The sequence below is a fragment of the Vicugna pacos genome, chromosome 16, assembly GCF_048564905.1.
Source record: "Vicugna pacos chromosome 16, VicPac4, whole genome shotgun sequence".
In the NCBI taxonomy this organism is placed as follows: Eukaryota; Metazoa; Chordata; class Mammalia; order Artiodactyla; family Camelidae; genus Vicugna; species Vicugna pacos.
Genome location: NC_133002.1, coordinates 38,311,282 through 38,324,282, shown reverse-complemented (window position 1 = coordinate 38,324,282; position 13,001 = coordinate 38,311,282). Strand labels below are relative to the sequence as shown.

Genomic DNA, 13,001 nt, shown 5'->3' with positions numbered 1-13,001 from the left:
GAATAAACCGTTTGGTTTACGTCTGTGGTCCCTCAGGATATAACTGTACCCCTCCCATCCCTACCCCCTCATTCCTTTTTATCTCAGCAGCAAATGGAAAAAGTGCCCAGTCCTGACCCACTGCTTCCCTCTCCTACTTCCTGGAAACCTCCAGCTGCTACATTTGCTCAGCACATTCAAGATTTCATTTCGTCATTCATTCAAGATGATGCTGCCCTGGGCCAACCTCTCTCCCATTGCTCCACCCTCTTGGCTTTCAATAAAAGGCAGGCAGAGCCACTGGAAGAGCAGAGGGACTGAAACCAAACCAGAAACCAACAGCTCTCATGCTGAAGCTCGAATCCTCAGCCCCTAACATGAAGATCTCTGCAGGGCTCCTGTGTCTGCTGCTCGCAGCAGCCGCCTTCAGCACCCAAGTGCTGGCTCAGCCAGGTAAGCCTCCCCTCCTTCCCTTTGAAGCACATCACCCCATCTCTGGGTCAGATGGGCCATCAGAGCGGAAGGGTTACCCCTACTCTCGCTTTAACCACTGCTTTGACAAGACTGGGAAAGATTGGGAAAATAAGAGAGGGCCAGGAGTGAGCCTGTCACACAGCTGCTCCCGGGCAGAGCCTGGGTGAGAATTCCAGCCGTGGACACCACATCCGGCTCCTTCCAGGACTCCAGCTCTGGACACGTGCCCACTGTGCAGTTACTGTACCAGCTCCTTTCAGCACGGTTTGCTGAGGACTGGGGTATCAAAATGAAGGAGCCGCCACTGGTGGTGGGTGTGCAGAGTATTTCCAAATACTGTGGAGGACAGAGGAGGAGACCCAGAATCTGGACTCCAGAGATTCAGTTTTGCAGAGGCAGTGGGTATCAGGGAAACTCACAACCAAGCACAGGTTTCTTGGAGCCTAAAGCGGACTCATAGTTGGGGTCCCCGAGCTGACCTTCCCCGACTCTGATAATCTGGATAATTAGATTCTCCTAATAGCACTCCCAGAAGTTATCTGGTTTTAACAGCTCTCCCTTTCCTCTCTTCATTGTCAATGCCAAATGCCCATTTTAGAGCTTAGGAAACTGAGTCCGTATGATACTCTGGCTCTGAGGCAGAGGCAAAAGTATTAGGATTTAATGGGTTCTGCCTCCACTCCTGACTCCAATTTTCCCTCTCCTTACTACTTTTCTCTGCTTTAATTGAGATCAGAAAGAATCTAGTTCATCCTAAAGTGCTTTTTCTTTGTGGTTCTGTTTCCAGATGCAATTAATTCCCCCGTCACCTGCTGCTATACACTCACCAGTAAGAAGATCCCCATGCAGAAGCTGATGAGCTATACAAGAGTCACCAGCAGCAAGTGTCCCAAAGAAGCTGTGATGTGAGTTGAGCACACCAGCCCTCCATGGTCCAGTTCTTCCTCGGGGAGCAAGGGGCAAGCCTCACAAATGTAGAGTCAGAGAGTTACACCATCTAATTTAGTATCCAAAGGTGCCCAATGGGAAAACTGCAGCCACAAGGGGAAAAGTGACCCCCAACACCACTCTCCATCTGAGTGCTTACTCAGACCATCCCAGTTTCTTCAGCTGAAAGTCAGCATGGCTTCAACTGGGAAATCTATAGGGTCAGCTTGCCCTGGGTTCCCTCCTTCCACCTGCCTCCTCCTCTAGTTCCCATGGCAGCTTCCTGAGGCAAACAGGCTGCATTGCTAGGCTGAAATCTCATTGGAACTCCATCTAACTGTACCCTCTCTTCTCCACAGCTTCAAGACCACACGGGCCAAGGAGATCTGTGCTGACCCCGAGCAGAAGTGGGTCCAGGATTACATGAATTACCTGGACAAGAAAAACCAAATTTCAAAGCCTTGAACGCTCAGTCCATGACCCAAGAATCTGAAGACAATGTATTCCCTTCTAGCTTTCCCTAAATGCCCTCTGATATTATTTTATTATAATTTTAAAGAGTATGAACTTTGTTTATTGATATGAAACAGGAGGCCTTAAGTAATGTTAATCTTATTTAAGTTATTGATGTTTTAAGTTTATCTTCCATGAATACTAATTGTTGGTTTTTTTTATGGAGACTTGGGCAAATTGCTTTCTTCTGTGAATCCCAATTCCACCCCTGAAGTAGGGGGAGGGTCCTTGCAAGGATGATTAATGGAAAACCTTTCAGTTCTCGATTCTAAATCATTGCTAAAAATGCTATTGTGAAAATGTATATTATGTAACTATTGAAAAAAATATATTTTTCTACAAAACCTGACTTTTGGTGTTTTCTTGAAGGAAACTTAAAAGCTGAGTATAATCTTGGTGATGAGAGAGAGCACGGTTTCAGAGGGTGGGGCTCATGTTTTGGAAGAATAAGGATGTGAACTGGCAGTGGTCTTTTCCAGCAGGTGAGCTCATCTGTGTGCCTACAGAAGAATTTCTAAGGCAGGACCGTTCATCATTACCACTCCAGTCCCTGACACCACCTGCCCACATCCCAACTTCCTTCGTCACCTGTTTAGCAACAACCCACCCACTCCCATCTTTTGCTCACAGCCCTTGACCCCTGCCCTCGATCTCTCCCATAATCTATTGCAATTTCGCCCTCACTGTGTTACTTTCCCCACTTTCTCCTCCTCCAATTCATCCTCCAACTTGGAGTAATACAGACAATGTAGACGTTGGGAAGCCAGGCAGATAATTAATGATCATCGATGAGATTTATAAAGGACATATGATTTGAACTTATCTTTAGTAAATGTATAAGACTTTTCTAGAAAAGTTACAGAATCATTAAGAAGAGGAGAAGAGTGGGAGCAAATAGCTAGAGGTGAAAATGATGTGTCCATCAAAAAGGGAGAAAACCAATCAGATGGGAACTGGGGTCCATGTCTGTGTTGAGTGATGGGGACAACTGGAAAGGAAGGTTGAGTAAAGGGCTTTAAATGTTAAGGAGGCAAGTTCATACTCAACTTCACAGGTTAAAAGGAGATGCTGGAAATGTTTGGGCCAATGAGGAAGGACATGCCATGTTTAGAGGTTCAGAGATGAGTTTTAGTAAATGTAACTTACTGGCTTCACGCAGACCTGGACAAGTAGGGACAAGGGAGAATCTACTGCTGTGGTCCAAGCAAGAGAGGATGCACGCTTGAACATGGAGCCTAAGAGATAACACTGGAGAAAAATGAGCTAGGCAGAGTGAAATGTTGAGTGTGGCAGGTGGAGGAAAAGGACTGTAACTTAAGATACAGAGGAAGCCACTTCTGCATTTTAAGGGGACAGCCTTCCTGAAACCAGAATACACTTCTCTCCATCACTGTCTCCCAATCCCAATCTCAGGAGCCTGGATCATCCATTTAAATGGATGGACCTCTTTTTCCTGAAAGTCCACCTAGAGTGCCTATTCTCTTGCATGGCACGTGGCCCACCTAGGCACAGACAGCTTCTCCACTAAGGAAAGGAGGTATCTTTCCCTACTGAATAAAGCCTACATGGTGAATCTGCAATCACCAGGCCACTCTGGTGGGGAGATGAGGAGAACCCTGGCTGATAGAAGAACACTTGGGTTCTAACCCCAGAATTGGCACTGACTCACTTTGTCACTGAGGGCGGGTTGAGTCTTCTGAGCTGCCATCAATGAAATGGGGATGAGGATGTGTTACAAATAGGAACTGAGTAGAACCTAGGTTCTGGGATCTGGGAGTGTGTCCTTTGCGAAATTTCCTTTTCTACCACCTGCAGCTGGAGAGGGAGAGAGCGGATTCTGCTTCCAGATTCCAGAGCCAGTCCAGGCTCCCTGATTCCAGCTGAGGGATTCCATCAAAGCTCCAAGTAACACTTCCAAAGTGACCTGACACATCAGTCAGCAGACAATTCACTGACAGCTCTTTATGGACCTCACCGACCCTGGTGAGGTCCATAAAGGTCCCACAGCCATCCCTGCCCCTCCTTCCCTCCTCCAGTTCGTAGCCTTGATCGCTTCCATTGCAGTGGATGCCAGGAGGTGAAGAGGGAGTGAAGTGCAAGCAAACGGGGCATCACCACATAGGTTCCTGAGCATCAGCAAAACGCCAGGCAGATCTGGAGTGGAGGGTCTGGGAGGAGAGGAGGCTGAGGGAGGGGTGGTTCATTTTGGAGGGGCTCAGGCGCCCACCTCATCTGCTTGCATTCCCTTTTTAAGTCATTATCTGCTCACCTTCAGGAAATCTTGGATCCGTTTCTTTCTGTTCCAGCTAAGCCTGGGATCCCTGGCTCCTTGCATGATGAAACTGTGAGCACAAAGCCCTGGCAGCAGGCCTCTTTTAGGAGGGAATGCCAAGTGGAGTGTATTCATTTCCTGTCTGCCAACGGTCTGTTCCAGGAAACCTAGGCTTTTTCTGTCATGCTCAGAACTCTTTCAGCCTCTTCTCGTCCCATTCCAAAGCCACTTCTCCAGTTTTTTAGTATTTGTTATAGCAACACCCTACTTCCAGGTACCAAAATCTACATTAGACTCTTAGTGTTACTGTAACAAATTATCGTAAACTTAATAGCCTAAAACAATACAAATATATTATCTTCCAGTCCTGGGGATCGGAAGTTTAAAAAGGGTCCGAAGGGCTGCATTCCTTCTGGAGGCTCTAGAGGAGAATCTGTTTTCTTACCTTTTCCAACAGAGGCTTTCTGCGTTCCCTGGCTCACGGCCCCTTCCTTCCTGCACAGCAGCTTTAAGGTGGGGGAGGGAGTGGGGCTATACAGGAGCAAAGTTTTCATCTACTGTTGAAATTAAGATGGTATTAGCCTGAACGAGCTTGTCAGACATTGCAACAATAATGGTAGTCCTCATAGAGCCCACTAGTAAAATAACTCAAAAATACATAGCAAAAGAGAAAAGGAAACAACGTGGTACAGTAGAAACGACGTAGCAAAGACACAAAAAAGATGATGGAGAGAAGAGTGAAGCCAGTAAGATGGCCAAATAAGATGCCCCGTGCTTACATCTACACATCAGCAACAACTTTGCATCCATCCATGGACCAAAGTGCCTTTTTGGAGCTGTGGGATCCAGCCAAGGGAGGAGTCTTGCCCACCCATTCATCAGGTCAAAAGCATACAGACCCCAGCCCTGGCTGTGGAATCTGCAGTGGCCCGTGGATTGGCACCAGGCCCTCATGTCTGTGGTCTGGGAGCCCCTGAAGAACACTGTCTGAGACGATCACCCACAGACGGGAGAGCCTTGGTGGAAATCCAGGTTTCTAGTGAAGTCCCAGCACACAGTTGGAGAAAGAATAAAATCAAATTTGGATGCATTGGAGAGGGTAAGAGAACTAGTCTGATATTACCTGCATCACCCCTCCCCTAGAGTGGCCCAGCTCAGGGCCAAGAGACAGCGTCTTGGACCGTGATTTCTCCTGGGAGGAGGGGAGAAGTGAGAGGGTGTGGATGAACTTCCCCAGCTCCCCAGTTATGTGGACACTGCCTTAGAGACCCATTTCTCTCCTGCTCCCTACAGAGTCCTGAGTCCTGAACGGCATGACTGAGGGGCAAGAGGAGGCTGGGGGAGCAGCAGACAGAACTCTGCAGGGCATTAGAGGGATGCAGATTCCATTAACTGTGTCGCAGACTCCGAGAAGCCACAAGCCACTCGAGACGGCTTCGCTGCAGATCCCCCTAACTGGCCCATGGGCCCCCAGCCCTCTATAAGCCTCACACACACAATACCTCCAGCCTGTGGCTGGCTCCCTGTGAGTGCTCCCAACAAGGGCGAGGGCGAGCTCTGGCAGACAGCCAGCGAGCACAGGCAGAAAGCCAGCCTGAATCTGTGAGCCAGGGAGAGGCCAACTGGGGCTTCAGCTCCAGCCCTGAGAAAGCTAGAGAGGTTGTGAGCACGTGGCCTGGGGTGCTGTGGGATGAGAGAAGGCAGGCAAGTAGCAGAATTCTGACACAAGAGGGAGTCCGAAGCTTGGAGCAGGCATATTCTCAAAAGTTCTGAGAGAGCCGCAAAATCCCTAGCAGGGCAATGGGTGGTGTTTCTCTGCTGAAGTCACCCAGTAAAGGCTGGAGGGAGTGGTGGCTACTTCAGATTCAGAGAAAGCAACACAAGACTTCAAGGAACATGAAAAATCAAGGAGACATGACACCATCAAAGGATCTCAATAATCTTCCAGTAACTGACCCCAAAGACACAGAAATCTATGACTTACCTGTAAAAGAATTTAAAACGGCCTTTTTAAAGAAAGCTCAATCAGCTACAAGAACAGAGAAAGACAATTCAACAAAATCAGGTAAAAAAAATACACAAACAAAAATTAGAAGTTTAACAAAGCAGGGAGAGGGTATAGCTCGAGGTAGGGAGGGTATAGCTCAAGTGGTAGAGTGTATGTTTAGCATGCACTAGGTCCTCGGTTCAATCCCCAGTGCCTCCTCTAAAAATAAATAAATAAACCTAATTATCTTCCTCCCTACCTAAAAATAAATAAAATAAAAAAAAAGAAGTTTAACAAAGAGATAGAAATCATTAAAAAAAATTAATAAAAAATGTAAAAAAAAACAAATTTTTTCTGTATAGCACAGGGAACTATATTCAATATCTTGTAGTAACTTATTATGAAAAATAATATGAAAATGAATATATGTATATGTATGACTGAAACATTATGCTGTACACCAGAAATTCACACACTGTAATTGACTATATACTTCAATTAAAATAAATAAATAAATAAAAATTGGGGGGGTGGGAGGGTGCTCCACAATGAATGAAATGAAAAATACAATAGACATCACCAGCAGCAGAATGGATCAAGAAAAATTTGTGAAATAAAAGGCAGGACCTTTGAAATTATTAGTAGGAGGAGAACAAAGAAAAAAGAATTTAATAGAGTGAAGAAAACCTCTGTGAGCTATGGCATATCATCACAAGAAACCATCTGTGAATTACTGAAGTCCTAGAAAGGGGGGGGGGAGAAAGCTTATTTAAAGAAATAATGGCTAAGAACCTGACAAATCTGGAGAGAGATCTGGATAGTCAAGTTCGTGACATTCATAAAGCCCCAAACAAACTCAAACAGATCTTCGCCAAGATACACTGCAACAAAACTGTCAAAAATCAAAGACAAAGAGAGAGTCTTACAAGCAGAAGGAGAAAAGAATCTTGCATCTTTAAAAAGAAGCTCCCATGATGTTGTCAGTGAAAGGGTGTATTTTATCAAGTGCTTTTTCTACATCTACTGAGAGAATCATACGATTTTTATCATTCATTCTATGAATGTGGTGTGTCACATGTATTGATTCGTGTGTGTTGAACCATCCTTACATCCCACTGAGAAATCCCACTTGATCATGGTACAGATCCTTCTCATGTGCTCTTGGATTCAGCTTGCTAATATTTTACTGAGAATTTTTGCATCTATATTCATCAGGAACATGGGCTTGTAGGTTTCTTTTCTTGTAGTGTCCTTATCTAGATTTGATATCAGGGGAATGCTGGCCTCGTCCAATTAGTGTTCCCATCTGTTCAATTAATTTTTTTGGAAGAGTTTGAGAAAACTTGGCATTAATTCATTTTTACTAGGTTCCAGTCTTTTTTCGATGGTTGTTTAGCATTCAGTTGTGGTTTCATTGTAGTTGCAAGGAGAGGCAAGCTCATGGTCCTACCACTCCGCCATCTTGACTGGAACTCTAATTCATCTTTAAATATTTGGTAGAATTCATCAGGGAAACTTTCTGGTCCTGGGCTTTTCCTTGTTAGAAGATTTTTGGTTACTGATTCAATCTTCTTACTTATTATTGGTCTGTTCAGATTTTCTACTTCATGATTTGGTTTTGGTAGGTTGTATATTTCTAGGAATTTATCCATTACTTCTAGGTTATCCAATTGGTTGATGTGAATTGTTCATGTAGTCCCTTATAATCCTTTGCATTTCTGTGATATTTATTGTAATGGCCTTGAATTGCTTCCAAGCCAGTCTTCAAGGTTGTACAATGCTCCTATCCCTCCACTGAAGAACTTCCCAGTCTCCTATCCCAGGCCCATCACGGGTGATCCAGTTATGAGTGTGAAGAGCCACACGTGGCCTTCAAACCCCTTCTTATTAATATTATCAGCAATTAGTTGATGATCTTGTAGTGTGTGTGTGTAAAGAGGGGTGGTCTGAGATGGGAAACTAGCCCAGCGGCTTTTGCAGTCTAGTCTTTAGGTCCCTGAGATGTGTGTGCCAGGAGGCAGACGTGGAGAGTCCCCGTCTCTGCTTCAAACACGGGAGATCCATTTTGATTTTGTTCATAAGTTTGGCTTCCCTGTATTCTTTTACTTGCAATAATATTTTTATAGATAATTATATATGTTGAAAACCATGGCATTCCATGATATTTGTATGCCTTGAAGTTCACTTAGCCTATGAAACAGTGGTTTTAAAACATGTCTGTAAGTTCTTTTACACATGAAGATACATGGTCTATGTTCCCTAGCCTTGCACATGGGAGCCTGAAAGGGAAAATGGGGAAATTACTTGCATCTCCTTGACTTTGATGTCTCTACTTCCTTCCTTTTTCTACAGAAAGTGTTTTATTTCAAAAAAGCAGAACGTTTAATAACAGCCATAAGTCACATCTTGTGGTCTGACTGGGAGAAGCCCTCACTTCACCCACCACCCTTGATCTTAGCAGGAAGGCAGACCAGCATCAACTCACACTTTTCTTTTTCATTTCCTGACATCCTCCTCAGGCCAGGGTGATGGCTCAGCAGATTTATTACTCCATCCTGTGATTCACTCAAGAGAATACAGGACTCTCACCTACTGACTTTCTCCCTCTCCTTCCCTTTGAAGGACATCACCCCATCTCTGGTCACGATGGGCCATCGTAACAGAAGGGCAACCACACTCTCCCTTTAACCACTGCTTTGACAAGATCAGGAAAGATGGGGAAGCCAGAGAGGGCCAGGAGTGAGCCTGTCACACAGCTGCTCCTGGGCAGAGCCTGGGTGAGAATTCCAGCTGTGGACATCACATCTGGCTGCTTCCAGGACTCCAGCTCTGGACACGTGCCCCCCGTGCAGTTACTGGCCTCGATCCTTTCGGCAGCGTTTGAGGACCAGAATATCAAAGAGAGGGGGTCTCTTTGCAGGGTGTTTCCAGATATGATGGAGAGCAGAGGAGGAGACCCAGTATCTGGACAGCAAGACCCGGCTCTGCAGAAGCAGTGGTACTGTGTAAAGCTGGCACCAAGAAACAACTAATTTCTACTCCCTATCTTTCCCAAGGTGTGTTCTGAGATTATTTTAATTCTAAGGAATGCGAGCTTTGTGCAATAACGTGAAGCATAGTTTTTCTTAGGTAACGTTTTATCTTTTTAAAAATTGCTAGTATTCTAATTTAATGTGCCATGGAATTAATTCAATTAATTAATTTAATTTTGGTGGGTTTTAAATGTAAACCCTTGGACACATCACGTCACATGACTACCCTAAAAGCTGCAGGACACTCCTCTCCCCTCTTCCTCACTGTGTTGTCATTAAAAACCTAAACAATACACCAGAAACTAACACAACATTGTACATCAACTACACTTCAATTTAAATAAATAAATTAATTAATTAAAACAAAGATTTAAAGAAACCTAAAATGTGTAGCATTGACTAGACATTTGGCAGTAGCACTGAGGATGCTAAGATCTCAGGCTGAAAAGATGGAAGTTCATGTTACAAATTGTCAAAGCTGTGACGTCCTGTCTGCTGAAAATGGTAGCTCTAGGGAGAGAATTTGAAAAATATACATTAGTGATGTGCTGGTTGTTTTTGTCTGCATTTGTTAAAATACTGCAAGAAAGAGATGAGTTCAGGAAAGAACTGATTGGTTTTTAAGTAGAAATGAAATGGAATAAAGTCCCCAAGGCTGTTGGAAAAGCCATCTCTTTCTAGGTTCTGAATATTACGGTAGTTAAAGAAAAAAATTAATAAAACAATTTCAGTAATGAAACTCAGGGGAAAAAAAAAACAAACCTCTTAGCTGGGTGAAGTAACTTAGGACAAAAATCAGTTTGAAGTTGTAGTCTTGCCATTTCAAATCCCATTAAGAGGAGGGAGAATGGGAAGCGAAAAGGAAAGAGAGAAAGGGAAAGAGAAAGGGGGAAGAAAAAGCAGAAACATAATTTGAGAAGTTCATCTAGCAAGAAACTTGGACTGTGGTTGCTGGGATATAGAACTGACTGGGTGGAAACATAACAGAAGCATGTTAGGTCATCAAAAGAAATATACTGTATTGACATTAAAACCGTGAATGAAGGAGCCTGGACTGAAAAAAAAAAAAAAAGAGAGAGAGAGAGAAAGAGAGAAGCCACTGACTTTTCAGAATGAAAACAAAGACCAAGGCCTGCCGGGCAGCAAGTATTCTTCGAAGGCTGCAGAGATCCTGGAAGAACATGTCTCTCCTCTAATAAAAGGAATGTTTACATATTGAGGTATGGAGAGGTTATTCTAGCTTATATATGAGTTAACTTGAATTTTATGCTAACTAAAATAGCCTGTTTGTGGCCTATTAAACATATACTGTCCATCTGCTTTATTTTTAAAAAGGGCACATTGACCAGAAGTAAAGAATGTCCATGTTAAAAATAAAGATTAAACGCCCCCTCTTCCTGGGGCACCAATGCTGATCCCCCTTTGGTGATTAAGACTCCTTTCGCAGGTGCCAAGGCCATGCTGACTTGCTGTGTACGTGCTGATGTGTGGGTGTGTGGGTGTGTGGGTGTGTTTAAAGCTTGAAGAAATGTATCCCTGATTTAATTTTCTTTGTGCTGACAAGATATAAAACTGTGCTGGAAACCATGCTTCTCCCAAGCAGTTTCTCAGAGTAATCAGGGAAGTAGGCTTCCAGGCTAGTCCTCAGTTTGGCTCAAATAAAACCCTTGTCTACTTTTATCATTGATTGTTTATTGATTGTTTTTGTCAACACCTCCACACCCATGTCAAAGGTGGCCAAGGAGAATAATGTCAAAGGAGGGGCCTCACAAGGGCAATCAGGAGCCAGGACTGGAAAGACAAAAGAGCTTACCAGATTGCAGAATCCAGCCTCATCATGGGTGAGGGGCTTTTACAACGCAGAGCACTGGACACTGGTGTCTACCATCTTCCCTGCCATGACTGAGCGTGTTGACTATAAGCAGCCTGATATATTGCGTAAGGTGCAAAGAGCTTGTCTTTCTAGTTCACAGGTCACTGGACAAAGCAGATCCATATCCTCACCTGACAGAAGGGACTGCCTGCCATCCAGACATCCTGGACATTTAGGTTGAGATATGGAGAGGACTTTGGGAATAGGTTCATTGTGTTAACTTACATTGAGAAGTGAGCAAAGGATAAACTATGATAGAAAACTATCAGGTCTCACCAAAAGTCACGAGCTCCTCTTCATTTCCCAGCCTCCTTTGCACTGAGACTAGTCATAGGATGAACGAAGGCCAATAAGATGTAGACAGATGTGGTGTAAGATGCTTCCATGCCTGGTTCTTTAAAACATCCTACACAATCTATCAAGCCTCTCTCCCCTTGCCTCAGTGAACTTGGGGGTCACACGTTTCAGATAGTGGCTGTAACTGACAAGCAAGCTGGATCTCCGAGTCACTCTTCAGAAGAGAGTGCCCTTGGCAAAGCAACCTGATTGCTATCAGATGGTGACATGAACAGAAAATAAATATCTGTTGTAGTAAGCCACTGTGATTTTCATGGTTATTGTTGTTAGTTTTACCATGCTAGTTTACTGTGACCAATGGATCAGGGAAATACTTTCAGCATTCTGTGCCTCAGTTTTATCCTTTGTACAAGAGTTTAAAGTTGATTGCTCCAAGGGGATTATATTAGCTAATGTAACAATGAGTTTTTTAAATAAAAGGGTTTTTTTTTCCTTTTTCAGGGCAACTCTTTGAGAAGCAGGCTTCACTTTTATAAAAGATTTCACAGAAGCCACTTAAATTCCCTAAGCTTTTGTTTTCTCATTTTAAAAAGGATGTAAAATACCTACTTTGTAGGTTTCTTGAGAGAAAGTCAATGAGTCAACCCACATGAAATGACATAATACCACAGCAGTGTTGATAACAGAAGTTAGCATTGTTTTAGATGACTGGGTAAAGAAGATGTGGTATATTTATACAATGGAATACTATTCAGCCATAAAAACCGACAAAATTACGCCATTTGCAGCAACATGGATGTTCCTGGAGAACGTCATTCTAAAAGAAGTAAGCCAGAAAGAGAAAGAAAAACACCATATGAGGACGAGGCCAAGATGGCGGAGTAGTAGGATGCTCATAGCTCACCCTATCCCACAAATACACCAAGACTCACATCCACGGACCCACTCAGCCAACCAGAGCACCTGCGGAACTCCGACAGAACACTGTCCTCTTCAAAAGACAAAGACACCAAAAATCTGGTAGGAGAAAGGAAAAAAAGAAAGACAAAAAGGCAAAACAGTGCAGGACAGGTCCCGTGGGGAGGGAGTGGCAAAGGAGGGCTGGCGCTCGTTCGCTGGGCCTCCCTTCTCCAACGGAGAGGCCAGTGGGATGGAGGGGGAGCCTCTGAGGCTCGGAGCTGTACGGAGCAGCCCTTGACCAACAGAACTAAGTTAAATGGGCACAGAGGGTCCCTGCGACACCCAGCCCGGGACCCAAGCCAGGAGCTGGGGGCCAGGACAGGCTGCCTGAGGCAGGCGGAGGATGGGGACGGCTGCATGGAGGCAGCCCCAGGGGACTGCAGGGTTCTGCGCAACATGGATGAGTGGGTGCACAGGGCAGAACAACCTAAGCCCTCCATAAAACAGCATGGCTGATGTGCCCTGGGGGGAAGGGTGCATACCCCCATCTCTGAAAACCCACAGAAGGTTTTTGGTGAGGAGAGGTGGGGCTCAGGTGCCGCCGCCATATCCTCTGGCGCTTGGCACCCAGGTTGGGGCGGGGGCAAAACCTGAATCCGCACCTGGGGGCTCAGCAGCCTCAAAGGCCAGGCAGTGACTTGTTTGCAGTCCGAGTCAGATAGGATCCTTCCGCCCTGGTGCCTCGCA

The 13,001-nt window shown here is 44.7% G+C and overlaps 1 protein-coding gene across 1 annotated transcript; it reads left to right on the top strand.

Annotated features, from left to right (window-relative positions):
* The first annotated feature begins 274 nt into the window (after nucleotides 1-274).
* Nucleotides 275-2,242, top strand: LOC102526463 (C-C motif chemokine 2). The gene is made up of 3 exons (XM_006212021.4): nucleotides 275-432; nucleotides 1,241-1,358; nucleotides 1,740-2,242. The coding sequence occupies exons 1-3, from the start codon at nucleotides 327-329 to the stop codon at nucleotides 1,843-1,845; spliced, it is 330 nt and encodes a 109-aa protein (XP_006212083.2). The 5' UTR covers nucleotides 275-326; the 3' UTR covers nucleotides 1,846-2,242.
* The last annotated feature ends 10,759 nt before the right edge of the window (nucleotides 2,243-13,001 follow it).